Source organism: Lissotriton helveticus, chromosome 9 (genome assembly GCF_964261635.1).
Source record: "Lissotriton helveticus chromosome 9, aLisHel1.1, whole genome shotgun sequence".
Lineage (NCBI taxonomy): Eukaryota > Metazoa > Chordata > Amphibia > Caudata > Salamandridae > Lissotriton > Lissotriton helveticus.
The window spans coordinates 135,003,085-135,023,410 of record NC_136070.1 but is presented as its reverse complement, the minus strand read 5'-3'; the positions used below and the strand labels follow the sequence as shown (position 1 = coordinate 135,023,410).

At 45.3% G+C, this 20,326-nt stretch overlaps 1 protein-coding gene across 3 annotated transcripts in view; it reads right to left on the bottom strand.

The window, feature by feature from the left end:
* Nucleotides 1–20,326, bottom strand: part of VPS39 (VPS39 subunit of HOPS complex) — a 334,794-nt gene that overhangs the window by 274,826 nt on the left and 39,642 nt on the right. For all 3 annotated transcript variants that reach the window (XM_078659635.1, XM_078659637.1, XM_078659636.1), the window contains one exon: nt 422–464. In XM_078659635.1, coding sequence (XP_078515761.1) covers nt 422–464 — 43 coding nt within the window. The remainder of the gene's footprint in view (nt 1–421; nt 465–20,326) is intronic.

The window sequence follows — 20,326 nt, the reverse complement described above, 5'->3', positions numbered from 1 at the left end:
CACACAGTAGAAAATTATTGAGCAAGAGGGAAGCATGTTTCAGTCTACACCAAACAGCAGAAAAAAAGGGAACATGTGTAAGTGCAACCCCACATGGCAAAGAAGACTTAGATGCACATTTATGAGTGGCGCTGGGCACGTTCCTAATTGAAAAGAAGTTTTGGGCCCTTTCGCAGGCAGTAGGGTATCCACAGATTTAAAGCAGACAGCCAACGCATAGAAGTATGCATAAACAAAGAATACTGGAGAGCAAGGGAGAGAGCAAAAGACACAGGCAGAAACAGACAAAGACATTGAAAAGCAGTGGTAAGTAAGGGAGGAGAAAATCTCCTAGCTAGATTTCTAATGACTGGAATGAATTGCAATAACATTTTGCAGATGTCTTCAGGCCAAAGATCACTTAAACATTATGCATACTCACCAAGTAAACTGACAAGAATTTTAAAATTTGGAACAACGTGAATCTGAAACAAATAAATTAAAAAAATGGTAGAGTTAATATAGAAACTTTCTGTTATGGGGGGGGGGAGAGGGAGAACGAGCGAGCGGAGGCACACACACACACAGAAGCACACGGCACCTAGGTCAAAACTGGAGAGGGCAAATACATTAAACAGGAGCTAATGTACTTTAACTCTTCGCCTTTTACTCTTTCTTTCAAGTATTCTAGTTCCCTTGCCCCTCTCCCTCCTCTACTTTCTTCAATTCTTTTCTTAGAAAGGGTGGCAGTGCTGTTTTCCTGAAACAGTCTTTTATAAAACTTACAACTACCCTTTATTACCCCAGTAGCTTCCCACTGCCCTTTCTCTACCAATCAGATCCCCTTTCACTGCTTTCTTTATAGCGTCCCATTTATTACTAAATGAAGTTCTTAACCATTTGATTCGGACTTCATGTAATTTACGATTCACACTACTTAATCACATGACATGAACAATGTTTTGCGGAATAGATTCAAAAACAGAGAAATGTATTATAATCAAAGTGCTGTTTGCAGGTAATTTCATAGGTTTATACACACACTAAGAAATGTTTCTCTGAGCAACTAAAACGTGTTTTAAGGAATCTGTTTGAATTCGAAAATTTTGCAAAATGAGGCATAAGCAAGATCACAAAGATGGAAATTATATAATCAAGTTGTGTCAGTTAAAAACCTTTCAGTTGAGTTTTTAAACATGGATCAATATATTCAGGAGGATTTCAAGAGTTCTCAAAGAGGTATCAAACAGCAAGTAGAGATCCTAACTTTCAGGGCTGAAAGCTGACACGCCTGAGGAATAAGTAAAGCAAGGTATGAGAGAAGTTTAGATTACAGGATCATAACGGGTGCATCAATGTGGTGCTATTAGGAGAAGGGGGAATTATTCAACTTTCGATTTACTTAGTGAAATATAGAAAAGTTACAAAGCAAGTCACTTAACCATTTGAGAGGGAAGGTACTCTTCATGACGAGTTCCTTTCGAGGCAAACTACAAGTTCCCATTTGTGTTGAGAATTCAAAATATTGCTGAGCAGGTCAGTTCAGAAAATTTGACTGCGATAGGCTATGAGATGGTCCCAGTAACATGATGTCGCAAGCATCCAATTTAGGTTTTAGCCACCGCACTCCACATAATAACCTCACTCTACCTGTATCAAAAGGCTAAGGTGAGCACGTATGAGGAATTTGAAATGCAACTGGTGCTTATGTAAAGCGCTCCGATATCTTTAGGTCTAGTTCGCACTATATAACACTCTCTCAAATAAAAAAAGTTCATATCAGACCATACTAATTTGATTGGACTCAAATGAACCCAAACCCCTGTTAGTTACAAGGGTTACGAATACTTGGACCATCCATTAATGACTGCAGAAGGATCTCTCCAACACGACCTACATTGCATACAAGATATTACTTATGGGGACCAAAAATTCCCTGTTGAACTATATTACCATCTCTGGGCAATGAAGTGTCATAGGCAGGAACTTATCTTTATACCTCAAGATCTCAAAGTACAAGACAAGATTCAGCATGTAGGGTGCTGTCTCAGGTCATATAACAATTTTTTTAACTCCTTTTTTAACTCCTTCCTTTATAATAAAAAAAAAAACATGCATACTTGGCTGCTCCTTTTCAACAATCAAAACCAGACTTAGGCATTATCTACAGTCACCTGCTGGCTCGATTGAGGTAAAACAGGAAATCGCAACCAATTATAAATAGCTTTGCATGCATTCTACATGTAACGGTTATAATAAGTTTGATTACCACTGTGAAATTGGTAAATCTCCACTTTTGCATGCAAATTTACTGAATGCTGAAACATTTTTCTCCAAGATGTTAAGCGCTCTGCCACTCTTCTGAGGGTCATGAGTATACTATACAACAAGCATTTGCAATGCAATAGGTCTCGCATTAGGAAATTTTGAGCTATTGGTATTGTAAATGTCAAATTTTCTATTTGTGTTATTTTTAGAAAATAGCAAAATGAATAGCTTTGTCATTTACAATGCCAATAGTTATAGCATGTGCTGGTGTCCCCGAGTGATGTGGTGGTGTCCCCGAGTGATGTGGTGGTACCCCCCCCCCCCCCCCCCCCCCGAGTGATGTGGTGGTACCCCCCCCCCCCCCCCCCGAGTGATGTGGTGGTACCCCCGAGTGATGTGGTGGTACCCCCGAGTGATGTGGTGGTACCCCCAAGTGATGTGGTGGTGTCTCCTGAGTGATGTGAGGTGTTCCCTGAGTGATGTTGGGTGGAGTTGGAGGGTGGCGTTGGAGGGTCAGGGGGTGTGAGGGTCAGGGGGTGTGAGGGTCAGGGGGTGTGAGGGTCAGGGGGTGTGAGGGTGATTGGTTGAGGGTGTGAGGGAGGGTGAGGGTGTGAGGGAGGGTGAGGGTGTGAGGGAGGGTGAGAGTTTGCGAGGGTGAGCGGGTGACTGAGGTTGTGTGAGGGTGATTGGGTGTTTTAGGGGGTGTGAGTGTTTGTGATGGTGTTTGAGGGTGAGTGAGGGTGAGGGTTTTAGGGTGAGTGAGGGTGAGGGTTTTAGGGTGGGTGAGGGTTTTAGGGTGGGTGAGGTTGTGAGGGTGAGTGAGGGTGAGGTTGTGAGGGTGAGTGAGGGTGAGGGTTTTAGGGTGGGTGAGGTTGTGAGGGTGAGTGAGGGTGAGGGTTTTAGGGTGGGTGAGGTTGTGAGGGTGAGTGAGGGTGAGGGTTTTAGGGTGGGTGAGGTTGTGAGGGTGAGTGAGGGTGAGTGAGTGAGGGTGAGTGAGGGTGAGTGAGTGAGGGTGAGTGAGTGAGTGAGGGTGGGTGAGGGTGGGTGGGTGAGGGTGGGTGACGGTGGGTGGGTGAGGGTGGGTGAGGGTGGGTGGGTGAGGGTGGGTGGGTGAGGGTGGGTGGGTGAGGGTGGGTGGGTGGGTGAGGGTGGGTGGGGGTGGGTGAGGGTGGGTGATGTTGAGGAGGTGTGATGTTGAGGAGGTGTGATGTTGAGGAGGTGTGATGTTGAGGAGGTGTGATGTTGAGGAGGTGTGAGGGTGAGGAGGTGTGAGGGTGAGGAGGTGTGAGGGTGAGGAGGTGTGAGGGTGAGGAGGTGTGAGGGTGAGGAGGTGTGAGGGTGAGGAGGTGTGAGGGTGAGGAGGTGTGAGGGTGAGGAGGTGTGAGGGTGAGGAGGTGTGAGGGTGAGGAGGTGTGAGGGTGAGGAGGTGTGAGGGTGAGGAGGTGTGAGGGTGAGGAGGTGTGAGGGTGAGGAGGTGTGAGGGTGAGGAGGGGTGAGGGGTGTGAGGGTGAGGAGGTGTGAGGGTGAGGAGGTGTGAGGGTGAGGAGGTGTGAGGGTGAGGAGGTGTGAGGGTGAGGAGGTGTGAGGGTGAGGAGGTGTGAGGGTGAGGAGGTGTGAGGGTGAGGAGGTGTGAGGGTGAGGAGGTGTGAGGGTGAGGAGGTGTGAGGGTGAGGAGGTGTGAGGGTGAGGAGGTGTGAGGGTGAGGGGGTGTGAGGGTGAGGGGGTGTGAGGGTGAGGGGGTGTGAGGGTGAGGGGGTGTGAGGGTGAGGGGGTGTGAGGGGGTGTGAGGGTGGTTAGGGTGCGAGTGTGAGTGAGGGTGTGTGATGGTGAGAGGGTATGATGGTGTGTGAGGGTGAGTGAGGGTGGGTGATGGTGTGAGGGTGAGGGTTGTGAGGGTATGAGGGTGAGGGGGTGGAGGGTATGAGGGTGAGGGGGTGGAGGGTATGAGGGTGAGGGGGTGTGAGGGTATGAGGGTGAGGGGGTGTGAGGGTATGAGGGTGAGGGGGTGTGAGGGTATGAGGGTGAGGGGGTGTGAGTGAGGGTGAGGTGAGGGTGGTTAGGGTGTGAGGGTGAGGGAGGGGGTGCGAGGGTGAGAGGGTGAGTGAGGGTGAGTGAGGGTGAGTGAGGGTGAGTGAGGGGGTGAGTGAGGGGGTGAGTGAGGGGGTGAGTGAGGGGGTGAGTGAGGGGGTGAGTGAGGGGGTGAGGGGGTGTGATGGTGAGTGATGGTGTGTGAGGGTGAGTGTGGGTGAGGGTATGAGGGTGAGGGGGATGAGAATGAGGGTGCATGAGGGTGTGAGGGTGAGGGTGTGAGGCTGAGGAGGTGTGAGAGTGAGTGAGAGTGAGTGAGGGTGAGTGAGGGTGAGTGAGGGTGAGTGAGGGTGAGTGAGGGTGAGTGAGGGTGAGTGAGGGTGAGTGAGGGTGAGTGAGGGTGAGTGAGGGTGAGTGAGGGTGAGTGGGGGTGAGTGGGGGTGAGTGGGGGTGAGTGAGGGGGTGAGTGAGGGGGTGAGTGAGGGGGTGAGTGAGGGGGTGAGTGAGGGGGTGAGTGAGGGGGTGAGTGAGGGGGTGAGTGAGGGGGTGAGTGAGGGGGTGAGTGAGGGGGTGAGTGTGGGTGAGGGTATGAGGGGAAGGGGGTGTGAGGGTGAGGGGGATGAGACTGAGGGTGCATGAGGGTGTGAGGGTGAGGGTGTGAGGCTGAGGAGGTGTGAGAGAGTGAGAGTGAGGGTGAGTGAGGGTGAGTGAGGGTGAGTGAGGGTGAGTGAGGGTGAGTGAGGGTGAGTGAGGGTGAGTGAGGGTGAGTGAGGGTGAGTGAGGGTGAGTGAGGGTGAGTGAGTGAGGGTGAGTGAGGGTGAGTGAGGGTGAGTGAGGGTGAGTGAGGGTGAGTGAGGGTGAGTGAGGGTGAGTGAGGGTGAGTGAGGGTGAGTGGTGTGTGAGGGTGAGTGGTGTGTGAGGGGGTGAGGGGGTGAGTGGGTGAGGGGGTGATGGTGAGTGATGGTGTGTGAGGGTCATTGGGTGAGGCTGTGAGGGTGAGTGAGGGGGTGAGGGTGAGTGAGGGGGTGAGGGTGAGTGAGGATGTGAGGGTGAGTGAGGATGTGAGGGTGAGTGAGTATAAGTCTTTTGTAAGTGTGTGTTGTTGTGAGCTTGTGTGTGTGTTTCTGTGTGTGTTTGTATGTGTATGCGTTCTGAGTACGGATATTGGCCTAGCCTCTTAACCCCTTCGATGCGGATGACAAAGCCAGCTCGTCATGGGCGTTACCTGCGCTACGCGGATGACGAGCTGGCTTTGTCACAAACCGCGCGTTTTTCAAAATTCAGCGCACAGCGGGAAAACCCGCTAGCGCGGTAGCGGTTAAAGAATCAGGAGAATTATGTTTTGCCCAGGATAACATAGTTCAGTCAAGAGTTGGAGTCGGGACAGGAACCTAGTTTTCTTGACACTACTCAATACTCAGACAAATCCAACCCATTTGTGGAAAAAATAAAGAGGAGCTGGTGGGCTGAAAGCATCAGCAATGCAGTTATTCAAGTAAAAAGTTGTTCCACAAATACAGAACCTCTCAGAATAAATGACAAAGTATTGCACTTTATGGTCTGTTTAGTCAGTTTCTCATCTCTCCCTGTTTTGCCAAATAAAGAACCTGGAGTATTATGTTTTGCCCAGGATGACATAGTTCAGTCAAGCGTTGGAGTCGAGATGGGAACGTCGTTTTCTTGACACTACTCAATACTCCGACAAATCCAACCCATTTGTGGAAAAAAGAAAGGAGGAGCTGGTGGGCTGAAAGCATCAGCAACGCAATTATTCAAGTAAAAAGTTGTTCCACAAATACAGAAACTACAACCAGACCAGCACTGAGCATCATTTAATGTGCACACGGCATCATGCAGGCAACTGCTCCGTGTGTTGAGGCCAGGGGGACGTGTAATAACAGAGCAATACTAAAACACAAAGCGCATATTGCCATAATTGTGCCGTTTTCAAGCGCACTAAACAACAAATGCTATTATTGTCCAGTTTAAAGGTGCCCATGATGGGGGTGACATGTCCATCTCTCGTAAAATACTACAATGTATAATTTATTCTGTGAGGCACCTCTCAGAATAAATGACAAAGTATTGCACTTTATGGTGTGTTCAGTCAGTTTCTCATCTCTCCCGGTTTTGCCAAATAAAGAACCTGGAGAAGATTTTGCCCAGGATCACATAGTTCAGTCAAGCGTCGGAGCTGGGACTGGAACCCCGTTTTCTTGACTCTACCCAACACTCGGCCAAATCCAACCCATTTGTGGAAAGAAAGGAAGAGGAGCTGGTGGGATGAAACCATCGGCAATCCAGTTAGATGAAACTCGGAGAAGACGGGACAAAAATCGATTTTTATGCAAATATACGGTAAATGATTTAGCTGCCAATGCTGGTGGCGGGCTCTTCTGATTAGAAAAAAAAAATTCTCACCAGTTACAAAGTGAGCAGCAGACTTCTGCAAGTGCAATAAAAGAAGCAGAAAATGAGCAGCTCGGCATGATGCTGTGTGTAAGCCAGCATCACACCACTGCACTCTCTTTGAAAGTACAGGGCTCTGAATGTACGGATGTTATTTTTTTTTTTAGGATTAAGACTTTGGGAAATGTGCACTGCTCCCGCATCAGAGGCAGTTTACATGCAATCGCTGTGCCCAAGGGAGGGTTTCCGTGACTTCCTGCCTTTGTTGTACTGTATCAGTGCTAAAGGGAAAGCATGCATATCGTGTGAAGGGGAGGCTCTAAATGCGAAGCAGCAGGGGTGTGGGGAAATAACTTCACTGAGCATGCAGCGGCATGCAAAATGCTCCTAATGTGAAGCAAAAAATTCTCTCAATGTGAAGCAAAGAAATCCCGACGGGGTTGGGAGGGGAGGAGTGGCACTCTTAATATGAAGCGGCGTGCAAAACAAATGAAAGGCGGCACCCACGTCATGCTAGGTGAAACCGCCACGTATAATTTAAAAGTCAGCAGCAAGTTGAACAAGTCGGATGGGGGCGGGGTAGAAGGGGAATGAGAGTGGGAGGGAAGCGCTGGGGAAGCGTCGCGCTTCAAGAGCCTGGTGGGGGGGCAGGGGAGCCAGCGGGTGGGAGGGAGGGAGGGAAGGAGCATATGGGGATGGGGTGTGAGTGAGGGGGAGCAGAAGCCTTTGATGTGGTGTGCGAGGCCAAGCGCTTGCTGGAGAAGCGTCACGCTTCAAAAGTTAACATGCATTGTAGGAAATCCGCCTTGTTCTAGAGAGTTTGGTCACAAGTAATAGGTTTTGAGCAATAAATTCCTCGACCTAAAAATAAATAAGGGGCCCACCATTCTACAAGCTTTTCAAGAATGCAGACCATGATTAAGTCGTGGACAGGACATGTGTAACAGCCCAGTAATTCAACCCAAATGACCCCCAACTCAACACCCCTTTAAAAAAAACACAAATAACATGAAAACTAATTCAAACATTCGCTCTACTTAAATAAAGTACTGAAACTCCTAGTTTTCTAGTGTGTGATAATGTGAAACATTCTGAACAATTTGTTCTATTGGAGCTGGGGTAGGTGTGATTCGCATATAGCTGGGCACATGAGGTGGCATGGCGTGCAAAATTATAATGGGCAGGGATGCTGCCCGAGCAATTATCAGTGGGTGAAGTTAATTGAAGCATTCCATCCATCTCTTTTTTGTATACTTCAGTGAGTTTCTTGGTGGGTAGTAAGTGGGTGATGAAAAGTGAATATCTTCTAAGGGCTACCAACACCCCTGAGAGCAACCTATTGTTCTAGAGTAAGCACATACTTCCAAATATGTGGTATCTTCCCCAAGCATTGCTCCCAGCCATTGCTGTGCACCTTTGTCTTCCTAGACAGAAGGCGTTGGTACTAGCCAGAGTAGAGATGTAGGACATGTCTGTACCAGACTAATACTCAGGGAGTGTCTAAGTACCCTGGCCTGCTATGGAGTGGGAGAGACGAGTGGCCCAGTAGGGCACATGCAACAGAGGAATGTATGTATGTCTTCATGTATATAATGTAACCTATATGAGTATGTGCTAGGTGTTCAGGAGTGTTGTGTTTGTGCTCTCTATAATTCTGCTGTGCTGCATCTGGATATTATAAATAAACATTTAAGTATGATATGCAACCATCTGTTGAATGCGTTTGTTTATGTAATGATTGAAGGTTTCTTCTGGGCCTGCATTTTAAAATGTATGTTCTTGAATTTACATTAAGCATATCAAGTTCCATTAGTATGTATAACAGATAGACCAGGAAGTGCACCAGCTCCTGTAAATGTATGCTACACCATATTAATTGACACCTGAGGGGGCTTGAAATGCATATAGTACACAAAAATGTTTGTGTATATACTGCTTATGTCAAATAAATAGTTTAACCCTATGTGTAACATACAAAAATTGTTTGGGCGTTCCTAGACCCAGGTGATTCACTTAGCACTGTAGATTAGTCTCCTTTGAAAGTGTTTAATTTTGGTTTGCAGCATTTTTAAATATTCTGGTGAGGTAGAACCTTCTATTTTGTAAAACCGTAACGCAGACGCACCCTCCTTAAATCTAATAAGGACAGTGGTTGTGCAATTGCACTGATTTAAAATACTCTGTTCAGTGCAGCTTTCTGTTAAGTTATTAGGACTTTCCAAAGCGCTTGTTCACGGAAAGGCTTCATGGTCCTGGGAGCACTAGCAGCGGGGCGGAGATACAATTAATTGTAGGCTTGTCTGAAAAGCCATGTTTTTAGCAGGGTGCTGAATTGCTTGTAAGAGGTGGTGATCACAGTGGCTTGAAATGCCATCTTCTAGAAACCAGGGTCAAATCTGAGAAATATTATGAATTGAAGTGCATAATAATGTACATTTAGTGGGCTTATCTGTCATGTATTGGACAGCTTCTAATCTATCTGTAATAATTTAAATAAAATGTCCTTGCATGTTTCGAGAATGTATCTGTTATGACCTGGCCACTCATTTGTTTTTTGTTTTTTTTAACCTGTGCTGGAATGTAAAGCTGTGTAAGATATACCACCACTTTTTAGAATGAGACGTGCTTTGAAAATCTGACTAGGGTTGTTAAGACTGACCTTCACTTGAGAACCAAGAGTGTACCAGCTTGTTCCTAAGTGACATCTATTCAGAATTAGACAAAGGCCTAGAAGGATCGCTATTGTATTAGAAGGACTTGACCTACACCTATCAATGCATCGGAGTATTCTTACTACTGAAACAGCATGCATTTTTATACCAAATTTAATAAACCAAGTGCCACCTCCAGTAGTGTAGTTCCTATATTCCCAATAGGCTCTGAGCATTGGAATAATATGCACTACAGATTTGACATAGGACTGAGGTCAGTATATATCTATTGAGTATACTAAACTTAATTGTGAGTGTCAGCTAGCTCAGAGGTCACTAGAAACTTTCTCGAATACACAAGAAGGGATTATTTTCTGACAACCGCATACACATGACAACTTTGCTTCCCAAGAATAAAACGTATCTTCAGAGTTGTGGTAACAATAGATAACTATTTAACTCAGTCAATCATGCATGCTTCATTTCTACAGAGTTGCAGAGAAAATAGAGAGACTGGAGTTTCAATAAAAGGGGTTTATTGAACAGTCTTCTTTCTCATGCAAGAGAGGTGAACTGCTAAAATCGTTAGACAAAATGCAAAGTATAATGCGTACAGCGTAAACAAATATAAAATAATACTGTTATAGCATTGTCTGGTGCTAGGACATATAAAAATACATACATACATTCCACGGGTTAAAATACTCAACTGGTGCTTCTAAAATATGCCTACCTCAATGTACCTAACCTAGGTCTAGTACGAGGGAAGAAGTAAGTGTGGTCTTTAGCATAGGTTTAGTTTTGCCAAGAATTGCCAAAGATTTCTCTAGGTTCTAATCAGCTCCATACCTTAGATTGAGAGAGGTTGGTATCTCTTTCACGGACTTGATTTCCCAACACCCCGCAAAGGGAGTCAGAAACACTGGAGCTGGATTTCTCGGCAGAGGACAGCTTCTGATCAGTGCATCAGCTGGAGAGTTGGCTTCCTTTGGCACTTGCTGTAGCGAGCTGCGTCGTGCAAGTAGGTAGTCCAACTGCACCAGACCACACCGTGCTTTGCCATAGCAAGTGAAGGTATATTTATACCTTGAAGGTGTTTAGGAATGCCAGTTTTGACGTAAAGTTGGGCATATGAACGTCATGAATGAACGCCTAAGGAATAGATGTTCATGTATAATAAATGAGTTCTTGGAGAAATCAATATTCAAGCAAAGGGGAATCCCTAACGGCTTAAGAGTCTGGTTTTCCAAGAAATCGTTGAGATGTAGATGAACGGATGGAAGTAGCCATGCCTGTATTTGGGCTGCATGGGCTATGCCTAAATAAGGACTGGATTCCTATGCCTATAGAAGCGCAACGCAAATTGTACCTATATAAGGGCATGAATCAGGAAATTCAATCGGAATCTAAAAACACCCACCCAAATTTCTTATGTACGACTTCTACTAAATACTAAGTCCTAAACATGTTGAAACATATCCAAAATATATCTACACAATAAGTGTTTAAAACCCACCCAAAACACATAAAAATGCATTGGTGCTGGTTGTACATAAAAGAGCATTGGTGCTGTACGCATTCAAAGCAATGTTGCATTCTAAGCATATAGTTGACATTTTAAAATGCTATCTGATTGAATCATGAAAATTTACATTTATGAAACGGCTCGTAAAAACAGAAGAAAAAGGTGCCGAAGCCATTTCATGTCAGATTACATAAAAACTGTTTGTATGTGGACAAGGTCAAATATCGTCTCTGGAAGTTTTTCAAAGAATTCTTGTTCTCTATGAACAGTTCTACTATAAGCAGATTACTTAGTGCCAAAAACGAAAAATACAAATTTGGAAGAAAAAATTTATCATAGAAAAAAAAAGTCGCAAAGTTAGAACTTTGTTTTGAAAAAATGAAGGTCGAATTCAAAGTCTCTCAGAACACTGCATGCTAAATCAAAAGTCAGTGTCAGGGCTTGGAGAAAACATGAAATCTTCTAAGTCTGTTGACAAAAATGTGTCTACCATTGTAGGTGAAAGTTGGATTACCTTGTTTAGAAGATTAACCGCACATAGATGTGAAGCATCGCCGTCAGCATTGGTCGCATTAGCAATGTTCGTAATGAATGGTACCTGCGCGCTTGTTTCATATCGTACCTCAGCAGATGCAATTTGCGTCTGAGATCTCAATGAATGTAGTCATCAGAATTGGTAGCCACTGGGGACAACACAGTGCATGGGCCGTTACTGGTTCAAGCAAAGTATCAACATTCGTTGGCATGACTGATGGGAATGTGAGACATGTGTCTAACACGCATTCTTCTCCGCATAGTAGGCAAGATGCAATCTTGCCAAATTGGTCTAAATGACAGAAACCATGTGGTATTTAACTCTCGTAGACGAGGTAGTCCCAAAAGTTGGATGATGCGCTCACAACACTTCATCGCCAGTAGAGTTGTCTCCATGGAGAACTGGGTGTCTCTGGTGAATTGGCTTGCCATATCGCAGCAGTAGGAGCAAAAATAGTATCCCTGCAGCGAGTCCCAAAATGAGGGGCTGTCCGCCAAACACAGAGTGCACGAAGTTTGGAAATATTCCTAGGACCGCTTCAAAAGGTGCTAACAGTACAGAAAATACGGTCTTAAATACATATACAATACCGCTTGTATTAGACATGTTTAAGATACGACTTAACATTTCCGAGAAATATATAGGGCAGTTTGTAGTTAAGAAAGCATGTATCTTGGTAGAAGTCCTTGCGACTTGTAGATCATAGGTTTCTTCGGCCGCGGTCAGTGGCACAGTTTTTTGCAAAAGAATGGCTTTCATTCTGGTTACAGTATCAATTCATATAGAAGTGATGTTCAGTGAAGGCCATAAAGGTGACTCCTTGTCGGTCTTGGTTTTAGGAAAAAATACTTGCATACAGCAAGTGACCCTGGCTGACACAGTTACTAGATATGGTATGCTGGCAACATGCCAAAGCAGCTGTGATCGTTCAACATGAGAACTCCCATTCGAAAGTTGTCAAAAAATTGGATCAATCTACGCAGCTGGTGAACCTTGCAGGTGGCAGGATAAATTGTTAGAGGAATCATCACAGGCCCCGTGTAAGTTTATACCCGGACAAAGGAGAGAACCGCTGAGTGCGTTTTCACAGTTTTTCCTGCTAATAAATACTTCACGTCCCCCACTCCAACATCTATGTGTGTACGGTAATTCCCGGGATGTCTTGATGTATCCTTTACCCAACCTTTCATATGTGCCTGCTGGTATGTGTTTTAGGCAATACTGAAAATGGAAAATTGTAACAGGCAGAGTGATTGTTCCATGTATAATCCATTCACTAGCTGTTTTTTCTGCTACTGAAAATGGCAATCTTTCCAGTTTTTCAATGCTCAGCACCGTATAGTCTGCTCCCCTTAATGCCAATTTGATCTGTTTATCAGTGAGATTGAATTCTGAAAACAGTGACGTAGTATTGATTAAACGCCAAGGCACATAGCCTCATTGAAGGTTTTGCAACGTCCAGCCTAATAGCATGATAGAACGTAGTTGCGACTGACCATGTTGCAGCATGACCAAGTCCTGTTCCATGATGTCTATGGCAGAAGACACTATGCTGTCCAATGAATATATCCTGGACAACAGAGTTGTTAACCCACTGTCAACCACAGAGAGAGTTCTCTCTAAATGAATACGATCAATTTCTCGTATTCTTTCTGCAGTCTCTACTTGCGTAATCTTCCATGCTTCATTATAAGCAGCATAGATACTGGCATATATAAAACGTTTATGGCAAGGTGTTCTTGGTCCTAGCAAGAATTTCCTAAGATCAGCGCGATCTTTATGTAAAGATAAATGTTGCTTTACATCCTTAAGTGTAGATCTTTGTAGCCAATCAAGGCAAAGCTTCCCTACACTGTATGTTGTTACTATTCCAGGATGCTGTCTTTGAACATATCTTGGGTCTGGCCTATTGAATGTGAAACCCTGTGTTCTGTTCAGGAATCTATCTTGACAGTTGTTTGTGTCTGTGGGCCAGATCAACCATTTATTCCAATCTGGATCTGTTCTGTTGTGATGCAAAATAGTATGTAGGTCGACCTCCCCCTCTGAAGTGTTATAATAATAATAATCCACATTTGTAAAGCGCACAATCACCCGTAAGGGTCCCTAGGCGCTGGGGGCCGTTATCACTAACAGGTGTAGGTGAGGTGTAGGTATGAACAGGTTGTTCAGGTCTTGGCTAACCCAAGGCAAGACGTCTGTTGGACAGTGTCATTCAAAAACATAATTTGCTCGGGGATTATACAGGCTCTAAACATAGCTTCTATACCCTGGACCTGCCAACCTTTTGTGCCCCAGACAGTTTTGGTGTCAATGTTGTCTTTCCAAAAGTCCAAACCAAGTTTAGACAGTTGGGCATAAAAGGCTGCAGAATAAATCTGTTTGGTATTTGTCAACATACTTTTCATCCCCGTTTTGTTTACATTTTTAAAATGAAATGATTCTGGATTTGAGACATTGAATCCTGAAAAGTACGGAAATTTTCTCGCAAATGTTTTTGAGCTACCCTTTGGTGGTGTAGGACAATGTTCCCAATTGTTATACATTAATACCTTTCTAGGCATTGTTGATTTGTGCAAGAAATGACGACCATAATGATTATAACAATACATTTGTTCATAGTCAGATGAACCTTCTAAATATTCATGATTTGTAAATACTGCAGACATTTCTAAGTCTGACATCTCGAAGTCCCAATCATCAGAAAAGGTACTAGATAAAACAAAGTCACTTAATGAAATCTTGAATAAGTGTGGAATCTTCAACAGCTCCGACGGGCCAAAAATGTCATAATCCGTTTTGTCCCAAGCTATACCACTAGGTATAGGAACGGCTGTGATGTTCACTGATGACAAGTCTCTTTGTTCACGATGGGATGATTGGTGTGGCTTGAGTAGTAAGTTAATGTTCTTACTTGCTGTGCCCATTTTGACATATCTTCCATTTATCAGCATTCCCAAAGTTATTTCCAGAGTCAACAAAAGTAGAAGAAAAAATACACCCAACACACTCCAAAGTTCAATCCATGGTGAAACCAGATAAGTCTTTTCCAGGTGATGAAAAAGGTCTGCTTGTTCTTTCAAAGTTATTTTTACTGGTGTTGTTTCAGGCTTGCTGGGATCCTCAGAAAACGTGTCAAAGTGAATGAAATAGCCAGAGGGCAGTCCTATCAGTTGTTGGGATTGCATCAGGATTCGTTGAAATCGCTGTAACCACAGAATCACTTGTTACATTTGTGTAGTCAGATGCTACTTCATTGTAGACCGCTTTGTTGCTTAGTCCTTCATTTCGCACTGCAGATTCCTCAAAGGTGAGTAGTCTCTCAGTTTGAACCTCTTGGATAGTAGCTAGAGAAGGATGACTGCTGCACTGGGGGAGTCCGCTTGGCCTACTGCTTATTATCGGCCACATGATGTGGTTTGACCAGGTCGATAGACACAAACCTGCTCTCCTTTTTACCAGCGAGTTTACTCTGCTTGATCCATGGATTGCTAGGACAGGTACTGGTTGTCTGTAAGAAGGCCCACATTCCTTCTTGTTTGTGATCTTTTCTCTGACTAGATCACCAAGCTTTGGGATCCAGACAGGCCTTGCTGGGACGGTCGTTTTTTCCTCAGTGGTGGTGGGTTTCAGGATCACGTTACTTTGTTTCGTTCTTATTTCTTTCAAGTCCTGTAAAACAGCCAAACGATCTTTGATATCAAAATCGTTCTGGTCCACCACTGATGTCTGACAATCAAGGTCTGAAACCAGCATTCTAGTTCCAAAAAGGACTTCATATGGAGTGATACCCCCTAGAGAACTTCTTGGCAAGATGTTAAGACTACGTTGGACACTTATTAGAGGTTTGACCCTCCCGTCTTCCGAACCTAATACCCTAGCTGCTGTAGATTGCTTTATGTCCTGGTTTTTTCTCTCCACTACTGAATTTCCTTCAGGATGGAATGGACTAGAGTACCGCAATGCAGCGCCCAAATTGGCCATGGCCTCTTTGTAAGCTCGAGAGCTAAACGCAGGACCCTGGTCAGAATGTAGCGTGCCGACTGCGTATTTGCCGATAAAGTCACGCAAAGCTTTTATAACAGTTCAAGCGTCAGCCGAGCGCTGAGGCTACAACCAAATGAATCTTGTCTTAATATTTGTGGGATCGCATTTGTCCACAAGGACGTCTGCGTATAGAAAGTCTAATGCGGTCTAACAATGGTGTCTGTACTGGGCTGGCTATGCTATAGTCAGGTATCTGGCGGTGTTCTGTGCTGCGATCTCTATTGCAGCCTATGCAGTCAATGACAAACATATGAATGTGAGCATTAATTCCTGTACTACCAAAGAATAACTGTGGGTCTAGAATAACAACTAACTCTGTATTCAATCAGTGTCTAATCTGCAACTTGTACCTCAGTGAACTCAGTGGAATACATTGGGACTGATCACAATGTGATTTTGTTCCCATCAGTTACACACTCTGAACCGCCCTTTTAGTCCTCATTTGGGCCATTTCACAAAGTGGTATGTCCACACTGTAGACATAAGTATTTTAAATAGTATCCAATGATAAATCAATTAAACACATGAACTATCAGGGCAGTTAGTAGATGGTAACTGGAAGCAGTGCTAAACAAAAAATGTGAGTGAGTGCTCTATTAAAATTGGATAGTGGGTGCAAAACAATTTTATTAGGAGGCAGACCACTTCCAAGGTTAAAAACATGGAGTGCAAAGTAACAGTAGTTCATAACAAATATCTACTGCATGTATAGTAAGGTCGACATGTTTCTGCAGTTTATAGATCCTAACGGTATCTCCTGCTTCCTCAGGACCAATATTATACTTTGCTACTGCTTCAAAACGGGTGAGTGCATAACAAATAAAAAATATCACCTGATTCAGTCCTCTCACTCCTCTTTTGAGGTGAAACAGACATCCGCACACATGAGGTACCATGTAGAAAAGGCACAATGAAAGAAAAAACAGGGAAAGTGAGATAACGTTTAGATTTATAAAAAGAAAGTGATCTCTCAATCATGAGCTTTATTCTATCATAATAGCCCATCATAGGTATGTTTTTTTTTTTTGTAGAGTTTTATATAGCGCGAACTAGACCCGAACCGAATCAGGTATCAGAGCGCTTTACATAGCACAAGTTATGTTTTTTTTCACATGAGGACACACACTTTCATTTTTAGGCACGGGGAGATTAAGTGATTTGCCCAGAATCGCAGGAGGTTTTGGCATCGTTACCGAGACTCGAACCCAGATCCGAGGTTGAGCGCCTTAGCCGTTAGGCCAACTCCTCTCCCCTAAAAAAAACATATAAAAAATGTTAAAAAAACATTACCCAACCCAATCTTATTTGGGCACACTCTCACTCACCTTGAGTGTGAGAGGCAGGCGCCGCTCCTCACCTGGCTACAGCTCAGGAAATGGGGCACCGCTCTAATAAAAAAACAAAGTCGATAGTAAGAAACTCTCACGACTGCTGCCAAACAATCAATCTGTCTACGCAGATACTTCCATTCTTATTATTCAGTCTTATATTAGTGAGCTGAAAGGTCCTACTGTTTTCAGAAGGAAAACACTTGTGGTGCCAATTTGTGATAAGGCACTCGCACGCTTGCACAGATGTTATTAAAAAAAATCACTCGCAGACGTGTGTGAGACAAATAAGCAACATTTGTAATTTATACGGCTCCTGAGAATTGTAGGCTGCACACATTTCTTAAAAAATGCTTTTCATAAAAAATGCCCCTTCTTAAAATAGTTTTACTTTTAACGAAGAAAGGTCGAGAACTAGACAGATACTCGAGGGGACAAGTGAGCGTAACACCTCAAAAAAGCATACATCAGCATTATGTGCAGTAGTATAGCCAGTTCGTTAGGTCTGTTGTGGTGCCTACCTGTCCGTCGGTACCCCAAACAGTCATCTCGGCTGTTCGGGGAGGTACCGCGGTGCAGTTCCGTGCCATATTTAAAGATTATTCAAAAGAAAAAACTCATTGGATCCCTCGTCAGTCCTACGTCTTACTGCGCATGCTCCACAATGCGCAAACGAATACGATAAGCCCATTGGCTATTTCTTAGTTGTCATAGAAAAGCGTCGGCTTGACTACTTGGGAAATGTAGTTCAGTAAATCAAACTCTATATGCCGAGTTCGTCGACATCAAAGTTGCGTGTCACATACTGGTGGGTAGTGTAGTTTCTGCCGTTTGCTTATACGATATTTCTACTTCTAGAAAAAACCTTTTCTATTGTCGCTAGGCGCTCGTATGATCTACACAGAGAATAAAAGTTTACTGTCTAAAATTGATGTGCCGATAAGACAATATTCAGACTGGATGTTATCGGGGATGGTATGTTTCCCCTCGAGTCATGTGAACCTAGAATTAGTTTATTATCTATAAGTAGTAATTGGGTACACCGAGTAGAGAGATGTATCTAGTGTATGCTTGAATGTACCTTGCGGACATAATTGGCAAACCGACTAATTGTTTATATAAAAGATACACTGTACTGGAGGTCAGCCCTGTTGCTCATTTTGTTGCAATATTATAGCGCCATCCATGGAATGTCCTCGTTCAGGCCGTTTTTACCAGTATTCAGACGATACACCCATTTCTGCTCCAATTTAAATAAGTGTTTCGTAATGTCTGTGACATGAGGGGGGATCCGTGGTTGTTCCAACACGGTCCAGACGAAGTCTGTTGGTTTATGCCCTACCTCCAAGAAATGGTTGGTAAGGCGAGTCGCCTGCTTCTTACACCTAATCGTGCTTTTATGTTCCGAGATCCTTATTTTTACTTTCCTCGTCGTCATCCCGACGTATTTCAGTAAGCATGGGCATGTGATTAAATAGATGAGGTTGTTGCTGTTGCAATTGGTGAATCGTTTTTGTTCCCAGCGCCGCGGTGTGCCAATGTCAATGCTCATAGAGCGAGTGGTTTGTGGACAGGCTGCACAATTCCCGCAAGGATGATGTCCCTCAACAGGTGGTAAGTCTCACATTGTGCCCAAGTTGATGGATCTTCTTCACTGCTGGTCTGGTGTGTACTAGGCGATCTCTCATACTGGTGCTTCTTTGAATGCAAAGAGAGGCTCTTGTGGTGTGTCAGGACCGGTGTTTAAGATCTTCCAGTGTTTTCTCACAATTTTTTGTATAGCATTAGACCTCGTGTTAAAGGTGTTAACAAACGCTATCCTTTCGTTCTTAGGTTTGGGTAGAGTCAATTCCAGAAGTGACTCGCGATTGTTGTTTGAGGCTCCTTTTTTGGATTTTCGAATCAGCTTTTTAGGGTATTTCTTCTCTAGGAGCCAATTCTCTAGAACTCCTGCATGTTTTTGAAAGCTCTCTTTGGTGGTACAGTTGCGCTGAATGCGCAAAAACTGCCCAAAGGGCAGGTTGTCTCGCAGAGCTTTTGGGTGACAACTGTCATATTGAAGCAATGAGTTTCGAGCCATGGACTTCTTATATAGCTCCGGTACCAAGCCTCCAGGTGTTGTAATGATTTTGAGATCTAGGAAAGCCAAGGTTGACGCTCCTACCGTGAAGCAGCAGTGGATTGCTGAAGCCTCCTTGTCTCTGCCTCTGACACCGGACCTGCTTTTTACCTCGCCGGACCCGCTACGCGGGTCCCGCAGCGGGGTATTCTTCAAAGGGCTGCTGACTTTGGGACTGTTCTTTGGACCGGCAGGGTTGCGAGCGAAGCAGGGACTCCGTGGACCAGGAGCCCCTGCGAGCCCCATTACCATCAGCTGGGCTGCTCTCCCTGCCGGCCGCGACCCCGCCCACAGTGTTTTTAACAGGCGGGATCTCCCGCGTTCAAACGGGACGCTCCTACCGTGAAGCAGCAGTGGATTGCTGAAGCCTCCTTGTCTCTGCCTCTGACACCGGACCTGCTTTTTACCTCGCCGGACCCGCTACGCGGGTCCCGCAGCGGGGTATTCTTCAAAGGGCTGCTGACTTTGGGACTGTTCTTTGGACCGGCAGGGTTGCGAGCGAAGCAGGGACTCCGTGGACCAGGAGCCCCTGCGAGCCCCATTACCATCAGCTGGGCTGCTCTCCCTGCCGGCCGCGACCCCGCCCACAGTGTTTTTAACAGGCGGGATCTCCCGCGTTCAAACGGGACGCTCCTACCGTGAAGCAGCAGTGGATTGCTGAAGCCTCCTTGTCTCTGCCTCTGACACCGGACCTGCTTTTTACCTCGCCGGACCCGCTACGCGGGTCCCGCAGCGGGGTATTCTTCAAAGGGCTGCTGACTTTGGGACTGTTCTTTGGACCGGCAGGGTTGCGAGCGAAGCAGGGACTCCGTGGACCAGGAGCCCCTGCGAGCCCCATTACCATCAGCTGGGCTGCTCTCCCTGCCGGCCGCGACCCCGCCCATAACGCGAACTAGTATTTTAAGCCCTTAGCACGCCCGCTGCGCGGGAGCGCGCGGGAGCGTCCCGGGAGAAGCCCGGGACAAGGGCGGGGCCGTCTGCGGCCGTCCTAGGCCGGAGTAGGCTGGGCTGGGCCCACCCTCTTGGTTGTGCTATTAGGCGCTAAATTTTGGCTCCTGTCACAGTGTTTCATACACTTCACTACACCTTAGACGCCATGCCATCCCCGATTAGGGAAAGCACTCCTAGGAAACAGGGTGGGCCAAAAACCTTAGATAATTATTTTCCCCGGGTTGTGGGAGATGGGGATAAAGAGGGCACCTTAAACCGGCTGAGGGTTGAACGGAGACGTTCAATAGATATCTTGAAAAATAGACCCTTGTCTGATGATCGTACCGCGCCTAATGCAGAATTGCCCCCAATAGATGATGTTCCCATCCTGTTGAGAGAGGGTAGTAAAACTCCGGTAACTTCCCCAACGAGCCCTACCCCTGCGAGCAGTACATGCTCCAACAAGGTGACTATTGATTTAATTTCTCAACGTTCCCCGATTTTGCA